Source organism: Lytechinus variegatus, chromosome 2, assembly GCF_018143015.1.
Source record: "Lytechinus variegatus isolate NC3 chromosome 2, Lvar_3.0, whole genome shotgun sequence".
In the NCBI taxonomy this organism is placed as follows: Eukaryota; Metazoa; Echinodermata; class Echinoidea; order Temnopleuroida; family Toxopneustidae; genus Lytechinus; species Lytechinus variegatus.
The window spans coordinates 64,598,990-64,622,495 of record NC_054741.1 but is presented as its reverse complement, the minus strand read 5'-3'; the positions used below and the strand labels follow the sequence as shown (position 1 = coordinate 64,622,495).

The following is a 23,506-nucleotide window of genomic DNA, read 5'->3' as shown; positions in this document are numbered from 1 at the left end:
TTTTTATACTTCATTCATCGTACCATCAGTAGCGTTCAAACTCTTCATGTCTCTTTCTCCCTCTCTTCTGCTTTATCCATCTTTCCATTAATCCTAATCCCCACCTCTCTATTTATCGTTTATATCGGTTCATTTCAGTTTGACAGAACCGAGTTGTCCAACACATCTACCCCTTTTTAGTTGTTCATATCTCTTTCCAACCATTTTGTATCCAGTTTCCACCATCCTAAATTCTCTCTCCCTCTCCTCTCTCATTCACACACACATATTTTTCTTCTTTCTTTTTTAATGATTTACTAGTAATGTAATAAACTTCATGCTAGAATGGTGACCATTGCTCCACAACACAAAGATTGGCGATCAATCGCTTAATGAACTGACCAATCAATATCAATGTCACACGCGCATTAGGTTTATAATTCTGACCAGGGACCAATCAGTGCGGTTCTTTCATATTTGCAATCTATCGCAAACCTTTGTGTTACGGAGCCCATTTCTTGTACTAAATGAGAGACTCCAAATTTGTACCCCTTTTTTTAACATAGTGGGAGCTATATGTTATAACAATTTTAACCAGATTTCATATTACACTCATGGCAATACAAGAAAGGGTCCCCAGTATGCAGTGAATAAACGAGTTTATAGGTCCTTTGGCAGAAAGAGGCAACCCTCTCCCATAGGTTCCTACAAAAAAAATCAAATTCAAGGGGGGGGGGGGGCACAACCCTGTTATTTCTGCTCATGGTCACTGGTCATACAGTCGTACGTAACCATATAGATTTATATGCCCCTATGTGTGTTACTTATACCTCGGTCACATTTTCTCTACAGCGAGTCGAAAATGACCGTTTTAAAATTTTTTGTACCAGCTACATATAGATGGTTTGAATAAAAAGAATATAACAGCTATTTTTAACTCGCCGTGCTTTCCAGGCAGCGACTCAATCGCCAGGCTATTCTGGTTTACGGCCAAGTCACAATAAACTGGAATTCAAATACCCTCCATCCCCTTCTTTCCAACTCATTAAAGAGAAATTCCAGTAGTTGCAGTTAACAATGATTTCATGAGAAAGTCTGTAAAACAAGGCTTAATTGCAAGTATATCATCGAGGATCTAGATCTGGTACAGTTACATTAACTGGACTTTGTGAAATCTTGAAATCTACGCTGAAAAATGTTCACACCGAAAATCCCCAACACAGATAAGCGCACGTGGGACAATATATAATTATTGCTCAGGGCGTCGGGCCCGACGCCCTACCCGAATCCCGTGCTTATTTGCTGATTTCTCAGCAATTACACAATTTCTTCCAGAATCCTTTGGCACATGCGTTTTATTTATACACACAGACACTTTAGTGGTCATTTCATTGGATTCTGTACGAACTCATTTTGATATCGTTACCAAAACTAGCATTTACCTTTAATATGCAAATGGTTTCAAAAATTTCTCTGACTGATTTCATTACAGATCGAGCATGCGATCTTAAACACTTGGGAATAATGCCAAAATTTGTTTACAAATTATAATTTCCTCCTGTTAAAGCCTTTTATTTACTAAAAATGGAAAATTTCATACTTAAATAATAAATCTATACTTCACTTTGGCATGAAGCAGACCAGCAATAGATCAAAGTTTGCAATTAATTGCAAATATGATTAATTCAAGGAACCAAAATTGACTTACAATTGATTCCAAATTTTTGCAATGCCCCCTTGTTAGAAATAGGACCTCCTGTATACATGTACACCAAACATTCCATATAAATAGATCCAAATAAATCCATTCTAAATAAACAGCATGAAATAAAAATGAGGACACAGCATTGTAATTTTTTTGTTAGTTTTTAATGTTTTACATGTTATTCCAGTCTACCATGGGATGGGGTTGCTTCCGTGATACTTGATCCGATCAGATAATTGACTCCTTTTGTTACTGCTGCACAGGTTCATGTGTGTGAGTTAAGAATGTGATTTTGTTTGTGATCTACAGTTTCTTCCAAGTTTCTTGCTAGATTGTCCGCACTGGCAGCAAGGTTTCTAGAAGATCATCTTGTGTGGGAACTGCTTGTTACTGAGTGAGAAAGCCATCTGGAGGTATCCTTTCAAGTAGTCAACTCCTTTGATGAGAGGCATAAGCTGGCCATCGACTGCCTTCTGGTCCTCCTTGCGCTCATCAGAAACAGTGTACTCCTAGAAATGATGCAAAAGAATATTGTGCACATTTTGTTACTCCCATTTTCTTTAACATTGGGTCAAATCTCAGTTAAAATCTTAAATGCTATTCTAGGTTTATTTCAAATTCTACATACTGTAGGTTCAAGTAGTTTCCATGGAGACAAAAGTTCCTGACAACCATCTTATGGTGTTGGAATTTTTGGACCCTTGCAGACAAACTGCACAGTGGGATGTTTCACACAAATTCAAGTCAGACTAAAAGTCATGCTAAAGTACCAAATCATATTTATCATTTAATCTCAGAGACAGCACAAGCATGTGTCCCATGAGCGTGATCACATCAAAAGACTTGGGTATTATAAACCACACTGAGAATTTAACCCCTCATAGACTGGGCTATTTCAACTCCCAAGAAGACGAGGGAGGGGGAACTCCACTCACTTTATGATCTCGGCTGTCGATCGCAACAAAAATAGGCATGTGCGTTACCCTTGGCATTATCTAGAAGACCAAATCCTGCAAAAAATCTCACTTAATGAATTATAGTAATTCCTGCATAAGATATGCTCTAACTAAATAATGCTTAAAACACTATTCACATTGGATTTGTACAAAGTCATGTTTTTTTACCACTTTAGGGTCTGCATGTACTTGTGAAATGTTGTGTAATTTCAGAACACCATACCCGGGGGTAGCAATTTAGTAAAAAGTCAGTAAGCGACGCAGTCAACAAAAATAAATTGCGTGGCAGATTTATCGCGAAAAATGTTGGACTCCCCCCCAAGTCTTATTAGGATTAAGAGCAATATTTAGTCACATATCTTTGAGAGATACCACACAGATCATGTGCTCTAAGCGTAACTTAAGCCAAGTTTAAAATATTTAAAGAGGAATCCAGCCTTGGCCATCAAATGTTGTGTTGGGAAGGAGAAAAATAAATCAAACAGAATTGTGAAAGTTTGAAAGACATTTGACATGCAATAAAAAAGTTATAGCTGCTTTGAAATTGAGATCACTAATACTATGTAGTAGATTTCAATTTGGCAACTGGGTAAGTAAATTATGACAAGGGGCAAGGACAACTTTCCCCATAGGCCATGTACTTTATTATCAGGGATTTGTGGTTTTCTCCTAAGTACCCATTCCCCTGGGGCAGTAATCTAAATATAACCCAGGTAGTACATTGTTTTATGCCCTCGGTAAAAGAAAAATATAGTTTGATATAAATCTTTTGGGAAAAATGACATTCTAGCCATAATATGTATTGGAGTACATGGAACAGTAGTCCTTGCCTTACATCACTATGACATCCCATATGCGGCCAATATAAGTCTCCATGGGTATAGTGATTACCAGTATTTACAACTTTTAAAAATTCATAACTTTCTTGTCATTTGTCCAATATTGTTCAAATTTTCACCTATCAACTTGTCAGATTTTTCATTTCCTTATAAAAACAAGTTTTTATTTGGGTTGGATTCCCCTTTAACCAGAAAAAAAAAAAGAGCATACCTTCTTCTCAGACTCAAACATTTCTCCCTCTTGTCCACGTGGCTTCTTGAGCTTCATGCGCTTGAAGTAGATGTCATTTAATCTCTCCGGAAGCTTGACAGAGCTGATGTCCACCTTGGTCTGGGTGGCGATGACGTAAGCCTGGTTGATCCTGCGCAGTGGTACACCGTTCAGGTCGAAGGGACCTGGTAACAGGGTAAAATGTAAATCATAGAGTAGTTCACATGAAAAAAGTAATGTAAGATATTTTGAAATTTAATTTATATATCCTCTCAACACTTGAGAATGATAATCTAATACAAAAAATAAATGGAATAACTCAATGATAATTGGAATTACAGGGAAGACTTACATAAGTCGACTTTCTTTGAGATCTAATCCTTTTCTCATTATTTTCAGGCAAAAAAAAAAGAAAGCTGGACATTTTGTTTATCCATCAGACAGATAGCCATGTTTATCACATGAAAAGCAATACATAGGCTGCAGCTTTTAGCCTTAGTCACAAAATTTAACTTGACCTGCATAATACTGTTATGTAACCAAACACAATGAGTGACAAAATTCTGTCTTCTATTTTTCCAGCTATTGTGTGGAAACCACAATGTGAGGACGGACAAAAGATGAACCGGTTAAATGCTGAATGTCCTCTCCACATTTTTCCTGCAAAACAAAAAACACACAAAAATCTAGTTCTTTTTACCTGTAACAAGGAGGAGACCAGAGGCAAGTTGCTTGAGGAAAACAACCCTCTTTCCCTTGTAGCGTCCAGCCAAAAGGATGAGGACAGTACCCGGGGTGATGGATGGCCTGAGCTTGGACTTGTGCTGGCTGAAGGGCTTCTTGCGGTTGTTCAACCTACGGGGCAGATCCTCAGTTGGATAGTAACGAGGCTATAGGTGGAAAGATTCAAAATTCATACTTTCTTTTGATGCAAAAGGCTCTCTGTGTATAATTTTTAGTGTTCATGACCCCCCCCCCCCATCCTCCTTGAGGTTAATCTATGACAAAATAATAATTTGAGTCCCAGGGGTTTAAATTGTACACTACATACATCAATGCAAAGTAGAATTACAAGATTGAACATAACAAAAATCCTAATGAAAAATGAAAATGAATGAAATGAAATATATATTTAAAAAAATATGTAAAAAAATTATTTTCTCTGAATTTACCATGTGAACCAATTAAGAGCTACATAACGAGTACACCCAAAAATCGCAACAAACAATGCACGTTTTTGTTCACGTAAGGATTACAAAGTAAAGTGATATCACAGCTTCTACTAACAAATATAACACCCTTTATAATTTTATCTACACAAAGAACATACAGAGAAATACATATTTCTATAAGAGTATTACAATATATTGCATTCAAAATGTACAATAAGAAATTGATTACAAGCCACCATGACACTCACCAGTCTGTTGACACGGACAAGACGTTTACCTCCATTCTTCTCACCACCGATCTGCTTCTCAACCATAGCTGGTTTCCTTTTCCTCTCCTTCTTCACAACAGTCTGTAGAAGTGATTCATAGGATTAACAATTCATTTCAATTTCAGTCCCGCAAGATTAATTTGATTTTTAATTGTTTTATATGAAAATTTAGAGACATAAAAGATCCAATTAATTCATACTTTAATACTTAGTGGTATAAACTTTGTTCTCAATCTGTTTCTAAGTGAAATGCCCAAAAGGAAATTCCATCAATGATCACCTTCAGATTTTAGCACAACTATCACAAAATAGCATTCAGAAATGTAAAATCTTTATTGAAATGCCAATGAACACAGCAAGTATTACTTAATCATTTGTTTCATTTTCCATCAAACACCAAACAACTATTTATAAAAAATGTGACTCCATAATTCAAAGCAATTCGAACATTCTTGACAAAAAAGTGAAAGTCTGTAAATGCTCAAGGTAAAGCCACAAGTTTACCTTTTCATTGTCGCAAACAAAAATATATATAACTTGGCAATGACTAAATATCCATCATATGCCGTTTCAAAATGAAAACCTATTGTTCAATCTAGATGCAAGACACATCCCTCTTCCAGGCCCCCCCCCCCCCCAAAAAAAAAGTATAAACATTTTTGCTTGGAATTTAACTAAGGCAGTGGATAATCAATATTCATTACCTTCTTCTTCTTGTACATGGCTGTTCGCTTGTACATCTGGGACCGGCTGTATCTTGGGATGCCACCCGTCATCCATTTCTGACGGGAGGTGTGCCCCTTCTTCGGTTTGTCGTCTCCCATGCTATAAAGAAAAAATTATTTGAAGTAGTACTACTTGAAGATAACCAGTACTGAACAATTACATTTTTTTCACCTGCCGTAATATAGTATAAAGGGTCAAGTCCTCACAGCCTACTCAGGATCAGGAAGTCTATGGCAATAGATCTATTCAATCTTTTTTTTCTATAGAAAAAAAATATAGATATTTACAAGGAATACGGTAGACTTTTGAAGGTTTGGTGATATTAGAGAACAGGGAAAATGAATATTCAATTAATGGAAGTGAGCACTTACATTCCTTTTTTTTCCCTTGTCATAATGCCTGCAGATAGCACCTTGATAATGCTTCTTTGCTTCAGAGTTAGGTTTAGATGAAATATAGTGGTGCAGTGCCAATATGAGACAGTCTCCCATGTGGGAGATAATCTCCTCCAATATCAAAGACTATGTTATAGAATTTGGGTAGCTATTTCAGCAAGTCTCCAGTTTTAGAGATCAATTTCCTTTGTTTACTTTTGCTGTTAAAGGATTACCTGGCCTTGGCAACAAGTGAAAATTTGATATAAGATTCCCATTAACAGGAGAGGTGCTGGTCCAAAACTCCAAAAATTAGAATTGTCCCAGAAAACAAGGATATCCTCATAAACCAAGACAAATCATGTTTTGATAAATTGAGACTGTCCTTTACGGGGAGTTATTTTTTTCACTTACCCCTGCGGGACACAGCTGCAATTTCGGGGAGTGCTAAAAAAAGATTCAGTGACCTCAATTCCCCCAAGTTCACGATCTATGTGTATATGAATGTATACTAATTGAATTGTTGTGCAGTATGATCTATGTAAATAATGTATGTAGATTTTGTAAAAGAGTGAATTTCCATACAGGACAATAAATTAATGAATCCAAATCTATTTTTCACTACTTGCCGTCATCCAATAATCTTGTTATGAAACCTGATATGTTTACATTAACTAGCACACTTGATTGTTGTTGGCACTTGACAGGTGAATGAACTTTCCTAGATATCTTTTGCAGAGGAATCTTTTAAAATTGAGACAGTCCCTGTAAGCTGGCCAATTTTCTGACCAGCATCTCTGATAGAATGAAAATTACCCCTTTGAAATTCACCATCTAGAATACTTTCGTTTTCATAAGGATTTTGGTTATCATCTATACATGTACACAAGACAAATGAAATGGGCATCTAACCTCAGACATTTTGGGTGTAAATAATCATCTTTTTGTTGATTTCTTGAACATTTTCATTATTAAAGGAATAGCAAAGCAAAAATTCTAGCTTATGCCTAGAACTACTCTCTCCAAAGTCCGATAAGCATTAGACTTAGCCTAGAGGCGGCGGTCCAAAAATTGGGATTGTCCCAGAAAACAAGGATATCCTCAAACCAAGACAAATCATGTCTTGATTGATAAATAGAGACTGTCCTTGTTTATAAGGACAGTTTTTTCTTCACTTTACCACTGCCGGACACAGACGGCAATTGAGAGTGTCAAAAAACTAATTTCAGTGACCTCAACTCCCCCCAGTTCACCGTCAAATTTTCATGACTTGCTCAAGTTGCTGTCTTCCAAAACCTGGATGTTTACATTGACATGATAACCTAGGTCCTAGCACACTATCTTGACAGGTGAATGAACTTTCCTAGATTTCTTGTTGTGTGGAGAAATCTATGAAAACTCAGTCCCTGACCCTGACCCTGGCCCTGTAAATTGTAATGATCCCAGACCACCAAGGCAACACCTGTTCTAATATAAATTGGAAGACAACCTTGAATCCAATCCATCCATGACCATGTACAATTTTTGCCATTGCATTGATTGGCGAGTGTGACATGTGAGTCTCCAATTAATTGGCTATGTGCTTCTCCTAGTGATGTCACTCGCACACATCATCAGTCACTCACACAGTCGCAAGCAAGTCAGTCATATTGCAGTCTTGTCAGCCAGCCACACACTTTTTGCTCGAGGCCGGCGCGACCGACACACACCGAGCCTTATCGCATTGCCACACAGACAGCACACAGTCACTCACATTCGGTCACAGGCACAGCTCACTAATGGCAATGCCATTTCTTATTCTTTTTTATTCTTTTTTATTGTCGATTTAAAAAAACGTATTAGGTAATGCATGTAATTCATTACTTTGCTCAACAAGAATTATTGAATTATTCATTTTTAGAAATTAAAATTGGGTAAATTTAGTAGAATTTGAGGCTTGAGCATACGTCTAGTCGAAGTAATTAATAATCGCAAACACGTAGGCCTATGCAGAGTTGTAGCAGTAGAGTCACATATCAACACTCAAATACCACTCCATATTTTAGAAGCATTTAAATTTTATTTTAGAAAATATCGACTTCATAAGAAAGCATGATAACTGCAAAAATAGAAAATCGACATTAAATGAATAGATTGATTAAGAAGGTGGGTCATTTACAGGGATTCTAAACATATTGTAACACAGTGTTCACTCACGTTCGTATTGGGATGGTAAAGAGGAAGTTGAAGGGCTGATGGGATAAAAAGTATTCTTATTGCAAGGCGCCATCGAGATCAATATAATAAATCTCTATCCAAGGCACTGCATGTAATTTAGGCATATACACCCGGGGGGGCCACTTCCATTCATGAGTGGATACCATGCGCGACCATGGGGTCTCGAAAAGCACCCTAAACACGTAATTTCCATATTCTGAAAATGCACCCCTTAACAAGTATTGGCGTGTGAAACCCTACCCTTAACAAGTATTGGGGACAAAACGATACTCTTGGCAAATATTTCTGAAAAGAACCCCTAAACAAGTACAGGAATGTTTTATTGTTACGGGTCCTTCGGTCGTTCGGTTGTCCTCGGCTATTTTGCCCCGTTCGAGTTTGGAGGATTGCATGCAAAAATAAATAAATAGATAAAAAAAAAATTTTGATGAAATAATTGAAACAAAATAAAATAGAATAAAGTAAAAGAAAATAAAAGAAAACAAATAATAAAATGAAATAAAATAAAATAAAATGAAATAAAATAAAATGACTTGAATTGAATTAAAACAAATAAATATCTCCCATGCTCGCAGGGGCCGTTGAAAATGATCGTGGGACCCGGGCCGAGGAGGACCGGAGTGGGCAATAGCTCGATTGCATCATTTCAGTATGCCTCACGGTCACCCCCCCCCCCCCTCTCAGCCCTATAGCTGCTCTAAAAGTGCATATAGCTGTCAAACATGATTGATTGATTGATTGATTGATTGATTGATTGATCGATCGATCGGTCGATTGATTGATTGATTCATTCATTCATTCATTCATTCATGCATACATTCATTCATTCTTTACAAATTTCTCAAAAAATTTGCTTTGACTGATCAATCAATTAATCATTGATCAATCATTGATTCACTTATTCATTCATGGGGGTCAGTATACAGTGTACATGATGTTGATTGGTAAGTTGATTCATCGACGTAGGCCTATGATGGAATTTGATTAGTTGAGCTAGTGACGGGTAGGTTGATCTACTTAGTGACTCGTTTACAAGTGAGTGACTCAGAGTAAAGAAATAATTAATGATAACATCGGAAGACTGGTAAAGAGAATATCAATGAAAACATTTCCACGCGAATCTGCAACTATTTCAAGTCGAAGACGAAGTTTCGATACTTAAATTTTTTAATTATTCCTCCATAATGGAAGAAACATCCTGGATAAACGAATATTCCAAAGAAGTTCATATTGAATGTAAATGTTTTTGGAGAGCAATTGATATTTGGTGGTTGAAACCGCAGGTTATAAATCGACGAGTATCAGCCGCCGTGGAGAAGCACAAGATCAGCGGATTCTCGGAGAACACTGCGCCCGAATCTCTGGATGAGCTCTCTGGTGCACATGCGGTGAGGCCTCGCGAACACTGGCTCTCTAGCCTTTTGGAGGATCTCAGATATCTCGTTTCTCAAGAAGAGAATGCAGACTCTTTTTCTTTTGAACGATGTTTAAATCACCATGTCTGTCTGCTGAAGGAGTGTAGAAATGAGACTTTTGATTTGACAAACAAAAATATTTCCAAAGGATGCAATATTAATAGTGAATTATCAATCTGTGTCGGTGATATTGATAACATTAACAATGCAAGTGACAGTGCCGGTGGAAAGAAAAAAATGACTGACAAAGTCACAAAAAATGAAGAAATACTGGTTCAGGATGAAAGCAAAATGTGTGTGATTTGCATCAGGAAACTCTTATCAAGAAGGGCAATCAATAATATTGTCTATGAAGTGGGAATATTTGGTGTGTAACAACAACTTTAATCATTTTAAGAATGAAGGGTTATGCCTGGCTACTTAAACTAAGTTAAAATTGTTTGAGAAGTTGAACTTGAAGAAATGTTTGAGCTAATTTTGACTATTGTGTAACAGGTTTTATCACTTCAGTCATTACAAATCCTCCATATACAGGCCTACGCCTACTACTTAGCCTAATGGTGAAATAATATGATGAGAATTTGTCCAATTGCTGAGTAGGCCTAATTGTTTTCCCCAAATCCTCGCAATTAAAATTTAAATCTTAGGACCAGAATGTCAGATTTAGTCTGAAGGCAGAAGCTTGCCTCTATTCATATTTTGACATCAAGAGGCCAAAAGATGGAATGGTAGCATTCTGTTTGTAAGTGCCATCTCAATTTCTTTTTTTTCTTATTTTTTTATTGAATGAAACACAAAGTAATGATTTAGTTGAAAAAAAAACATTCCTTATGTCTAAACTTGAATTATGTGAGTAATAAAGTTTGAAATGGAAGTCTGAGCCAATGTTTGAAAACAAAATCTAAATGGCAAATAGGTTTGCGTTACTGCATCATTGAGTCCTCTCTGTTGGTGATGGTATAGGAACCTCAATGCAGTAAAAAAAATTATTTGATATTGAACTAGCTTTAAACCAAGCATGTCGATTATTGTAAAATAGATTAAGGTGTTTTTAGTTTGTAGACAAAGTTATTTGTAATGGGGGGGGGGTTGTATAAGACATATTTTAAAGCTAAGTATTTTTTTATCTGATGATATTTCTCACAAATTCTTGTGAAAAAATGTGAAGAGTCTCCAATAATTTTTTTTATCTTAAAAAGAGAATTGTGAATCATTGAATTGCTGCTTATTCATTTGAATGTGCAGCTGCAAATCCAGATTCAAACTTTAACAGGGTGTCATTTTGTCAGAAAAAAAAATTCAAGCAAAAAAGTGGGTAACAGTCCAAAATGAAAGACATTTCTTTTCCCTAATAATTTGCCAAGCCAAAAAAATTATACATTTTTTATATTTTCTGTTTACTTTTGTGTCATTTTTGTCTCCCCCTTGTAGATCAAATGAGAAATGAAGCAGTCTTTACCTTACTTGAGTGCGGCAACAAGGATTTGAAATTTCCTTCCTACAAATTTTCCTTTCGGAGAAATAAGTAAGAAATATCAGGGATGCCACTACTGTTGTTATAGCTTAAATCTGGCCCAAAGAATTTATTTTCAGGCAACAGAAAACACTTTTTAGGTGAAAAAAATTCATTTTAATTGAGATGATTTTCAGGGATTCTGATGAATTCTAAGTGATATCCCATGGACATATGTTTTATTATACACTGATAAAATTAAGTGACTTCCATCTTTCATAAATTCCTCTTTTTATTTCAGAGAAAAGGAAATGATTTGTATAATGTACTTCATACGGATGCAGTGGCGTAACTACGGGGGGGGGGGGGATGGGGGCACATGCCCCCCCCATCGGCTGGCAAAATAAAAAAAGGAAAAAAAAGAGGGAAAAAACGGGGAAAAAGAGGGAGGAAGGTAGTGGGAAAGAAGAAATTATTGTTCATTATAGTAATGATTATAATTATGTTATATTACACAAGAAACATTTTTTTTTCATAACTTTATGAAACATAATTTGCTCAGGGCCTATGTCTTCATTGTTCCTGGGACTCGCAGTGTCTGTTTAACGAGATATATAATCAGGTTGTACTAAAACCACCGGTTTCAAGTCAATATACACCAAATACATTTCCTCGCACTTCGAGTTATTGTTTTATGTAGTGACATATGATTCTTTTTCATGACTACTTAAAGTGATTGCCCAAATTTAAGATCTTAATATAAAACATTTCTTGTCCGTACTTACGTTCGCATTAGTGGATTGGTGATATACGTCTGTTCTTCATAAATTCCTAAAATCAGTACTTAAAATGTCCCTTTTTCTAATCTGAATATCAAAAATTTTCATCATTTGGTTAGTGAAATACGTATGGTCTTAGTGAATCCCTACAAACAAGCCTTAGAATGCCCCTCTTCAGATCTGAATTTCCTAAATTTTCAGCTCGCGCTTCGCACTCAATATTTGATTAGTGAGATGCGTATGTTAATCATGATTACTATTACTGCAAGTGTTTCATGTGTTTAGATGTAATTATAATAAAATCAGCAAGCGGTTGGCACTCGCATTAGATAACCTTGGTGAGATATGTATGCTCTTAATAGATTCCTAAAATATAGTCCTTTAAATGTCCCTCTTTGGGGTTAATATATACAAAAATTTCAGCTCGCGCTTCGTGCTCTCATTGTTTGTTTAGCGAGACAGTTATGTATCATGTTTAGAACAATTTCCTTATAATGTCCCTTTTTAGGTCTGAATATATAAAAAATATAGTCCTTTAAATGTCACTCTTTGGGGTTAATATATACAAAAATTTCAGCTCGCGCTTTGCGCTCGCATTGTTTAGCGAGACAGTTACGTATCATGTTTAGAACAATTTCCTTATAATGTCCCTTTTTAGGTCTGAATATAAAAAATTTTCAGCTCGCGCTTCGCACTCGCATTATTTGATCAGTGACATTCATATCTGTAGACCCATTAACTCTCTACCATTTACCAATAGGATTTTTAACACAAGCTTGACAAAGATTGATAAATTTGAATGTGATTGTTGGGCTACAGAATTTTCATTTTCACATTGATAGTCTTTTATCATGGATGTTCTGTTCCATTGTTTTACAGAATATCACTCCATGTTGATGAAATCTACAAATCTTCTCAACATTCCGCATCTATTCCCTCCGTTGAGTGGCTAACGAATACTCTAGCACCTAAAATTGTTAAATGGGCCAGCGAGATCAGAGGCAGTGATCCGGTCGAGGTGGTTAATCCTTTGGTTCCGATGGACAGATATACTGAACTATACCAAGAGATGAAACAAAAGTATGGGAGAGAGTTTGTCAGGGTAAGGAACATAACATGTAAACCTACCATGAATAAAACTAAATGTCATGGGCATCTAGGTAACATTATTTGACAGCCAAATGTTATGAAGGTTTACAAGTTTTGGGGCAACTTTAAATTTCTTGCCAAAATAGAATACATTTTGTGTACTTGTAAAAAAAAGGGGGGGGAAGCCAAACCTAATGAAATAATACCCCCCCCCCCTTCATAATTATGATATCCTATGTCCACTTCTGGTTGTTCAATTATATTAGTACAAAACATTTCCGTTATTTTTCTTCATTATGCACCATATACAGTAGAGTCTGCACAAGTGTACCTTCCTTAAAGGTCAAGTCCACCCCAGAAAAGGTTGAGAAGAATATATAGAGAAAGATCAAACTAGCATAATGCTGAAATTTTCATCAAAATCGGATGTAAGATAAGAAAGATACATATTTTGAGGTTTTGCTTATTTTTCACAAAACAGTGATATGCACAACTCAGTGACATGCAAATGAGTCAGTTGATGATGTCCATCTCTCACTCTTAATTTTGTCTTATATTGTTGGAATTATACAATATTTCATTTTTTACATATATGACAATAAGGACCACCTTGACTGAACCATATAGTATTAAACAATGCTCATTCCACATGTTCAAGGAGGAATTAATTGTTGTTTAACTTAACAATGAGAAGAAAATTAGAATATTTCATATAATAAAATACAAAATAAATACTGAGTGGATGACATCATCAGTCTCCTCATTTGCATACCGACCTGGATGTGCATTTAACTGTTTTGTAAAATTAAGCGAAACTTCAAAATGTCATATCTTTCTTATTTTACATCCAATTTTGATGAAATATTCAGTGTTATGCTTGTTGGATTTTTCTCTTTTTATTCAAATCAACTTTTAGTTGGGGTGGACTTGTCCTTTAAATCAAGTACATGTACATTGTAATTTTGTAATGCTGTTCATTTTTAGACCAAAATGTGTAAAACTGTTATTTACATATTCAAAGTCAAATTTCTTGTAATCAAAGTCATATTTATGTGGTAGTAAGAGATTGGACTATTTTCAACTGTACAATTACAGGTAGATGCAAATTAATCTCAAATAGGAATTCAACAAGTAAAGTAACAGAGTTTGGGGTGGAGGTTTCATAAAACTCTTTCACACTGCCTTGCTAATTATGAATTATTTATCCACAAATTGTAATTTGTTTTCATTGAAAACTGGTGTTACGTGTATTTAAACAAAGACCATTCTTTCAACTTTAAAGTGTGAAAGACATCCCATAAACTGCAATTTGAATCCCCGATCTTTCACTGCTTGATTGAACATTTAATGTTTCCTTACTCTCTTTCACTGTATTTATCTAGATCTGGCCTGAGAATACAGACCCCCAGAAGTTCGTGTATGAGGATGTTGCCATAGCTACATACTTGATCCTTCTTTTTGAAGGGGAGAGGGAAGAGACTGGTGATTTAAAAAAGCAATCCTTTGTAGATCTGGGTTGTGGCAATGGTCTTCTGGTTCACATACTCAACAGTGAGGGGGTGAGTTACTGTTTTTTATCTAACTCATTTTGGACCAAGTTACAACTTCCTTGTGTTAAGTATACCCGGTAAGCCAATAACTCTTTATGCAGAGCCCTATAAATAATTAGAAACTCATGTGAAAAATAGTGGCATATTCGACACACACAACAACCCCCTGCCCATTTTTTTATGATATCAGTGTTTTCTGATCAGTGTATGATTGATGGAGGATAATGACTGTGACCCTTAAATTGGCCATGTATTGGTAATGTCAAAATTACTGTCAAACACTTAATGAATCAGCTAAATTTACACAGATATCAGTTGGCAATAATGTGGCCATATTTCAGGCAACCACAAAGTGATCCATGTAAAAATTTGATGTGTGGAGGAATCTGTTCATGATTCTTTTCTACTAATAATAATTATTTACGAAATTTTAATTGTTGTTATGAAACAATGGGGCCCTTGTCATAAGACTTGTGTGCAAATTAGCAGGGGCCTGTTACACAAATTTTAGTGATTTGTCTTATTTATAGCTGACTTGTACAATTTGTACATTATTTTCGTAATATGCCCTTTATATTATTATATCATTATTGTGCATAATGACGAATGTAATCGATTGGATAAATATCAGCCCTACGATGAAGCGCTAAGTTTGTGTCATGGGGTACAGGAAGTGATATGAGCTACTGAAATGGTGAAGCACAATCAAAAGAGATCAACTTTATAATGAAATTTTAGCTTTGCAAGTGATTACAAGTTTCGTGAAACAGGACCCTAATTTTGACTTTGATCGACAGTACACTGGGAAAGGTATTGATCTACGGAAGAGGAAGATTTGGGATCTGTATGGCACTGAAACCCACCTTGAAGAAAGCACCATCATTGCATCCATGGAGACATCTTTCAAGGACACCGATTGGTTGATCGGCAACCACTCAGATGAACTAACTCCATGGATACCTGTCATGGCAACCAGGTAAACTATCACAAATTGCAAAAATGTATTAAGATGGAAATAAAAATCAATTTCAGTTTTTGTCATGGCAAAAAGAGTGAACATTCACAAATAAAAAAAAATTCTCCATAGAAATAAAAATCAATTTCAAATTTAGATTTGAAATTTAGTTCCTTATTATTCCCTCCACCCCTCCCCCCCCCTTTACCATTTAATATTAGATTCCATTTTTCTGTCGAGAAACAATCTGACAGAGACATTTTGTTTGGATTATCTGTACAATAATCACTTGGATTATTGATCAGATAATCCAATAATTTTCTGATATTTCATTAATAAATTAACAAGCAACTGATTAGGCCTTGGGTGTAAGATAGCAACATATTTTTTCATCTATAAGACTTGCAAGTTGAATAGCTGTTTTGTAGCGCTCAGCTCCATCAGGTTGTGATCCTCATGGCGCTCAGGCATTATAACCAGCGCTTTATATTCTAAACATGTCTGGTACCATTTTCAACTACCAGAGGTGGTGAGTAGCAAATGTATTTGACACATGTCTTGCCAATGGACCCTAATACCATGATGCCATGGCATTGAACTCCGGACCTCGTTCAAAATCTGCAAACTTATCCGCTGATCTCTAACACCTCTATAACTGGATCGATGCAGTTTTGTCCATCTTGATTTGACTCAAAAGCTAGATGCATCCATTGAACATGAAGAAAAGGCACCTATCAAGTACACTTAACACTGTTGCAGTGGAACCAGGTGATCCCTGTACATAGTCTCTGGATAATAGACAATTAATTAGTCATCAGGTTGCCTTCTCGAACCAGGTGATCTCTATACAAAGAATACGGAAATTAAAGAATTCGGAAGTCAGCAGGTTTTTTCAATGTCTTTTCACCTCATTGCCCCTTTAATTTAGGTCATCATACAAGACCAATTACTTTGTTCTGCCATGCTGCTTCCATGACTTTGATACCAAATTCAGCCAGAGGGTTGCAGGGGAACCCCAGTATCGTACCTATCTCAACTTCGTCCGGGAAGCAGGAGAGATGTGTGGCTTTGTGGTGGAGGAGGACAAGATGAGGATACCCTCAACAAAAAAGGTGATATTGGCATTTTTGCTTTTTTTCTAATGATTCATCTAGTCGAGGCAGAGGATAATGAGTGATTTATAGATGAACAATAGTTGTAGGAAAAATAGATAACATTCAATGGTAGAACATATCAAATCAATTTTTGGGGGGTAACATTGAGGAAAAATATCATGAAAAAAATAGTACACTTATGTACAACTCTGCTAGTGCCCTAATATTAAGAAATAACAGCTGAAACGGGGGGGGGGTCATAAAGCTCACCATAAGTTGCAACTAACTTGACACACGACTGATGACCATTTCTTGTGCTAATACATCGCCAGGGCTCTTTTTTCCCCTAAAAGATAAAGGTTTCTTTGATTTGTACATTTGGGGGAAGGGCATACCCCCCCCCTTCCGAAGATTATGCAGCTTTCAAGCGCTCAGGAATATGTCTAACATGTAATTAATATGATTGATCCCAGATATCCATGGCCGTCAGCCCAGGGGAATACCCTTTGTTCATGGGGGGACATCTATTGTTGCGTCCCCCAATATAAAAGATAATCCTGTGCTCTGATGCTCATGCCCATATTTCATTGTTTTGGCATGACTTCAGTTACTCTAGAAAACAAATTTCATTTAAGAAACATTTATCTATAAACTAGAGGTTCTAATCCATCATTTGAACATAACTTGAAGTTTACAAATGAATTCCATGTTAGATATCCACCTGAAGAAATATTGATATATGTTTGATCTTAAGTGCTTTATGTTTGATGTCTTTGGATATTGCCTTCCTTTTTCCTGTACAGATCTGCCATGTTGGGAGGAAAAAGACCTACACCGCAGCAGAGCATCCTCAAGTGTTGGCCAAGATGGAGGAGTATGTTGCTCATAGATGCAGAAAGTCGGCACATCACAGAAGAAAATCAAGCATAACGGACTCGATTCTAAGCTCTGAATCCAGTGGAAACCATAAAGGACCCTCACAAAATACTGGAATGACCCCTGACCCATCAGAAAGGGGTCATAGGGCACCAAGTGATAGTAAGGGTTTAGTAAGCACCAACAGTGAAGATCAGACAATCCCTGAAGGCAGCTCTACTGGGGGACAGTACCCTGGAGCAGAGGGGGATGCCGAAAAGAACTTTGCTCCAAACTTCAAACCACGGGCAGTTGAGGAGAGAGTGAAGAACTGTTCAAGAGTTGAGAGATCTCTGAAGGATCGTATCACTTTGGATGTTGCCTGGGCGATACTGGAAGATGGTGGGGTTACAATGTCAAAGGACGGCGATGTTGTTCAAACTGGTGTTGATCACGATAGCACAGAGAGGTGCCCGAAGATGACTAAACTTTGGAGAAGAGGAGGTAATCATTACTGATTTCTTTTATTCTCATAATATTAAGCTTACAGATGTTGAAAAAGTACTTTGCTGGTAAGAAGATGCTTGCCTGTTCTTAAAAATATTTAACATTGAATTATCAATTCCATCAGAGAAAATGACATGACAGTTGGTTTTGTTATCCATTTAATTTGAAGGTTCAATTAGTCTTGGCAATGTAGCGAAGCTCTTTGATGGACCCACCCTCAAGAACCTGAAGAACGAGTGCGGAGGACTCAAAACATTGCTCAAGGGTTCTCACATATTTGAAAGTGAGTAGAGAATAATGTTAATCTTTTCAGAGACTATGCATATCAATAAAAAAGGGAAATCATTATTTTCAGATTCCCCCCCCCATAATAGTCCAATATGGTAACTTTCCATCCAACGGTAAAATTTACATAATCTTTGATTTTGATTAGCTGTCATGTTGATCTTTAGCTATTATTGGTCACAAAAGTTATCATTGTAGTAACTTTTACATAAATTTATCTAGAACAACTCAAATATGTTATATGAGGGGTGTAATTGAAAAAAAAAAGAAATACCAGCTCTGCACAAAATGATGTTTAACATGGTAATTTTGGGATTAAATGCATAGGACTTTGCATATATCCAACTCACATTCACTCATAATGCCACAATTTAACTTATTTGAAGGCATCGTGGTTGGAAGGGCATGGAGCATGAATCGGGCTTGGCTTCCAAAGATAAATGAAGAAACGAAGATTGATTCATTAGAAAATTACATAGGCAAGAATCAACATATGAAGCGGTTTCATCCTCATATTCTTTGAATTTCCTTCATATGAATGACTGATGGTCATTGATAGCCCTCTGTTTTCCCATGTTTTTCCAATCCAAGTTGTTGGTGGCAATGTTTCCATAAAGGACTGGTCTAGGTTACCTCCACCGGATACCGCAGATACAGTGGCATCACCCAGAGGCACTTCATCCAAGAGACCATCCCAGCAGTCAGAGAAGAAAGCCAGAGAAAGGCAGCTTCTCTACAAGACCAAGCTGTGCTGGTTCTACGAGCACCATCCGGACGGTTGCCCAAGAGTAGCCCAGGCGTGTCCGTTTGCACATGGATCGGAGGAGCTGAGAAGTAGACCGACTTTTGGAGAGAAAAACCCTGTGATTTAAGAAACTTTTCTAGGCTGGAACCGTCTCAGCACTGGATGATGCAGATCTTATACAGTACAGTTAGATCTATTCCACCTGTTGCATCCATAGAACTTTGATCCAGTAAAACTAGTTTCACACATAAATAATTTTATGAAAATTATGATTCATCTAGTAAACTTGAAAATATTAATCAGTTATGAATCATGTACTGGAAATGATTCTGTGCAATGTAATCCTAAATTATGGTACATTAATGTATTAGTAGGACTCATCACAAAGATAACTCAAATACAGCGATTAATCTAACCCCAATAAGAATTTTTTTGTGTGTGAAAGGGGAACAATAAGAAAAATAATTGGAAGTTTGAAATAAATCGGTCTTGTAATAAGAAAGTTATGGCTGTTTAAATAATGAAATCACTAAGTCTATGTAAACTCTACTCAAATTGTCAATTTTACAAGAATATAGAAATTGGCAAGTGGTAAGGTAGCTCTCCCATTAGGTCTTTGTTGTCTTTTCCTTTTTATCCTCATATGCTTTCAAGTGCCATCATAATAAAAGAATATATCATTTTGAATAAGAGTTCTGAAAAAGATGACAATTTAGTGCATAATTTTGGTGTGTTGGAGCTCATGAAAGAGTTGTCCCTACCGTCATCACAATGTCATCAGCTATATATGGGGCCAAGTTAAAATCTCCTTAGGTACAGCAAGGAGGAAGAGAATCACCTCGAGGCTGGCAAGAGATTATGGATGTGGAAAATGCGGGAAAGGGCCAGGAGAGATGATGGAACATGTTAAAAAGTTGTGTAATAAGATGGAAGTGGAGAGAGAGTTTTCATACAGGGGGAAAGGTGAGTGTGAGTGGAGGGTAAATTGCCAATTTGTCTACTGCCAACTCATCCACTCACCACATGATCTACTTTCATTTGGTCCAATGCCGTTCCATCCATTAACATTTCGTCTAACAACCATTTGGTCCAATCATCACTTTGTCTAATAACCATTTCATGTCATAACCAGTTGGTGTAATATCCATTTCATTTTCATTCATTTTACGCAAATAACACTAAGTCCAATTAGACCAAATGGTATATGGACTAAATGGCTATTTGACCAACTGGTTATTAGACAAACTGGTGAGTGGACAAATTTGCAATTAGACCATGTGGATAGTGGACGAACCAAAGGAAGACCAAATGATAGTAGATGAGTTGGCAATTAGACGAATTGGAAATAAACCGAGTGGAGGGTGCAGGACAGCTGTGACAGTGAGGGCAAGATTAGGATGGGCGACGTTTAGGGAATATAGAGAATAGTTATATGGGGAAAATGGTGTTTGAGTGCAAACAAGATGGGAATTTTGAGTGCTGAGCATAGTTTCGCAAGTATTTAACCCTATGGGACTGAGAGAGCAATGGCAAGAGCGATGTGTGGTGTGAAGCTGATGGATAGGAAGAAAACTGAGGTTTTGATGTAGATGTTGGGTTTTGAATAGACGGGATCAGATGGGGAAGCCAAACGGAGTACTTGGTATGGGCATGTGTTGTGGATGGATATATATCACATTTTGAGAAGGGCATTTAAGTTTCAGGTGGCTGGTCAAAGGGGAAGGGCACAACCGAAGAAGACATGGACAAAGCAAGTGATGGAGGAGGGTTGTGTTGAGGATGCACTAAATAAAGTAAAGTGGAGGGAGGGAGGGCGTGAAGGTGATATCTATGAGAAAGTGGTGAATTAGGTCTAAAGCAGATTTAAAACCTGGGGCCGGTTTCACAAAGAGTTGCAACTGTTGTAAATTTGCCATTATGGCAACTACCATGGTAACCTTGATTTTTATTGGCTGCTGAGCCCTGTTGCCATGGTAGTTGCCATAATGGCAAAGTTACAACAGTTGTAACTCTTTATGAAACAGGCCGCTGGATGACAGGCTTTTCACTTTTCCGAGTCCGTTTTTCTGATTTTTATTTTAACCCTATTAAATCTAAGTTTTGTCAGACCACCCCCCCTTCCCTCCCTCTCTCATTACCCCATCCCATCTTTTTTTCTCTATCTTTACTGTGTCCCTCTTCTGTACATGCTATTATAACGAGAGGGTCCTGCTTAAAAGTATAACACAATGAAATTTTCATCAAAATCAGACTTAAAATAAGGAAGAAATATTTTACTGGTAATTCAAAGTTTCCTCATGTGCATAGATCTGTCACATGTACTTCATGTGTGGTGTAAAGATGAGGAAACTGATGTTGCACTTTCTTTTGCATTTTTTAATTATATACATATATATTTCTTTCCTCCAATGTTTACGCTTGGTTTGATATTTTTATGGAAATGCAAATTCATGATTTAAGATTTGGTGGAGATCCTCTATATCATAAAAAAAAATTTTTACTTGTGATATAATACTAAATGATTGGCATCACCAAGCCATCATTTCATACTCGTAAAAAAATGTGAAACCCTATCTTTATTTCACGTTCCATTTTGATGAAATTTTCAATGCAATGGTTTTCAATTTTTTTCTCTATTTTTTTTAAATCAACTTTTGTTGGTGTGGGCTTAGCCTTCAAATAATGGGTTATTTATCACACCATTAATGATATACATGTGTACATTGCTTATTAAACTTTAACAAGCTTCATTCAAAGGGATTTTCCATGACAAAAGACATAAGAATAGGACAATCTTTCTTGATTTATGAAGTAAATAGACATATTTTAATTATTCATTACTACAAAATGCAATGAACAAATCTTGTTAGCTTATTCAAAGATTACTAACTAAACATTTTCAATGTTAGAAACAAAAGTTAACGTAATTTACATATTCTGGATTTTGCAATTTGGGGACATGTATTACAATTTCTACACCAACCTAAAATGCACGTGGGAGCATCTCTCCCATTCATTCGAAATAATGAGCATTTCAAGGGTATTTTGAGGGAAATATTCTGGGATACTTGAGCATTTATTCACTATAATGCTTTTGCCTAGAGTGCATAAATGGAGTAACAATTTGCAGCATTGGAACACAGATATGGCAAAAGGTTTCTAAAAATATCTTTATCACCAAGATCCTACAGAAATGAAAAATGAAGTCATATCAGCCAAGTATGGTGTGATTTTTTTCTAAAGAGTCAAGTAACTAAATAAATAAATAGCATACACAAAACAAGTTTCAAAACAATAAAAAATAACTAATTACATTAAAAAAGGTACATGTTACTTTATAAACAAAAAATTAGTTGTAGATAAGACATGTAATATAACTTATCTGTCAAAATAGCACTAAATATTAGTCATTAAATACACCAATGAATATAAAAAATGTTATACATAGATGGTATGATATGTTTGCTATACAAGGCAACATAAATAGTGTATACACAGAACTTGCATACATCAAAAACCACACATCGGTTTATTCAGGCTATCATCAGAATACAGATGGTACGATCAAAGTGAGACCTTCCTGTAACCATGCAGCAAAATGGATATTGCTTGAAAAGAAAAAAATCTAAACTTTTCAAATGCTTTTGGATTTTATTATGTATGTTCAAAGGAATGAAATCTGATACTAAAAGGAGTAGAACGATGCCTATCTTTGCCTATAGCAGGAAGACTATATTTGCTATACAAAGTCTCATTCCAACAGGTCGCGCTCATTATTCCAATGGTACCACTCCCTTGTAATGAATCACTATTGCCTTCTTTGAAATGGTGAATTGCTATACAATTTTGTTCAATTCTCCTTAAAACTTTGGTCTAATTTCCACTTACTTTTCAATCTGATGTCAAATCTGACTATGCCCATTTGGTCCAATAGCATTTGGTCTAACCCCACAACAGGGATGATGTAATTACTTATTTGCAATCGAATACAAACATCAGTTGCAAATTTGAACCTGTTACTTAGATCAATTCTAACCAAAGCAAATCGATTCAGAAATCTTTCCTTGATTCTGATTGGCTGAGAAGCACTGTTCCTATGGTAACTGCCGGATAAAATGTTGCAAGAGGCAGACCAGCAACCAATTGCAAATTTACAACTAATTTCATTATTTACAATTGATGGGGGACATGAACTGACTTGTGATTGCAAGCTCCTTGCACTTACATTTCAGACTATGAGCTGAGACAAACCAATAAAAGAACCAATGGTCACAACACAAAATGAGAAGACTATAAATTGGACAAAGAGGCAATAATTACGCAACTGTTAT

The 23,506-nt window shown here is 36.3% G+C and overlaps 2 protein-coding genes across 3 annotated transcripts; one reads left to right on the top strand and one right to left on the bottom strand.

The window, feature by feature from the left end:
* Positions 1–1,829: 1,829 nt before the first annotated feature.
* On the bottom strand, positions 1,830–8,510 carry LOC121408650 (60S ribosomal protein L6-like). The gene is made up of 6 exons (XM_041600187.1): positions 8,428–8,510; positions 5,836–5,956; positions 5,111–5,212; positions 4,391–4,580; positions 3,691–3,875; positions 1,830–2,193 (listed from the first exon to the last, which is right to left on the bottom strand). The coding sequence occupies exons 2-6, from the start codon at positions 5,953–5,955 to the stop codon at positions 2,041–2,043; spliced, it is 750 nt and encodes a 249-aa protein (XP_041456121.1). The 5' UTR covers position 5,956; positions 8,428–8,510; the 3' UTR covers positions 1,830–2,040.
* Positions 8,511–9,544: 1,034 nt separating this feature from the next.
* On the top strand, positions 9,545–19,862 carry LOC121408649 (probable tRNA (uracil-O(2)-)-methyltransferase). Of its 2 annotated transcripts, none has more exons than XM_041600185.1 (9): positions 9,545–10,230; positions 11,295–11,388; positions 12,975–13,197; positions 14,567–14,743; positions 15,532–15,710; positions 16,618–16,801; positions 17,587–18,142; positions 18,315–18,428; positions 19,022–19,862. In XM_041600185.1, exons 1-9 carry the CDS (start codon positions 9,633–9,635, stop codon positions 19,300–19,302), a joined length of 2,406 nt encoding a protein of 801 aa, XP_041456119.1. In that variant the 5' UTR covers positions 9,545–9,632; the 3' UTR covers positions 19,303–19,862. The 2 variants fall into 2 exon arrangements, with proteins under 2 accessions (XP_041456119.1, XP_041456120.1); XM_041600186.1 differs by having other exon boundaries at positions 9,751–9,836.
* Positions 19,863–23,506: the final 3,644 nt, after the last annotated feature.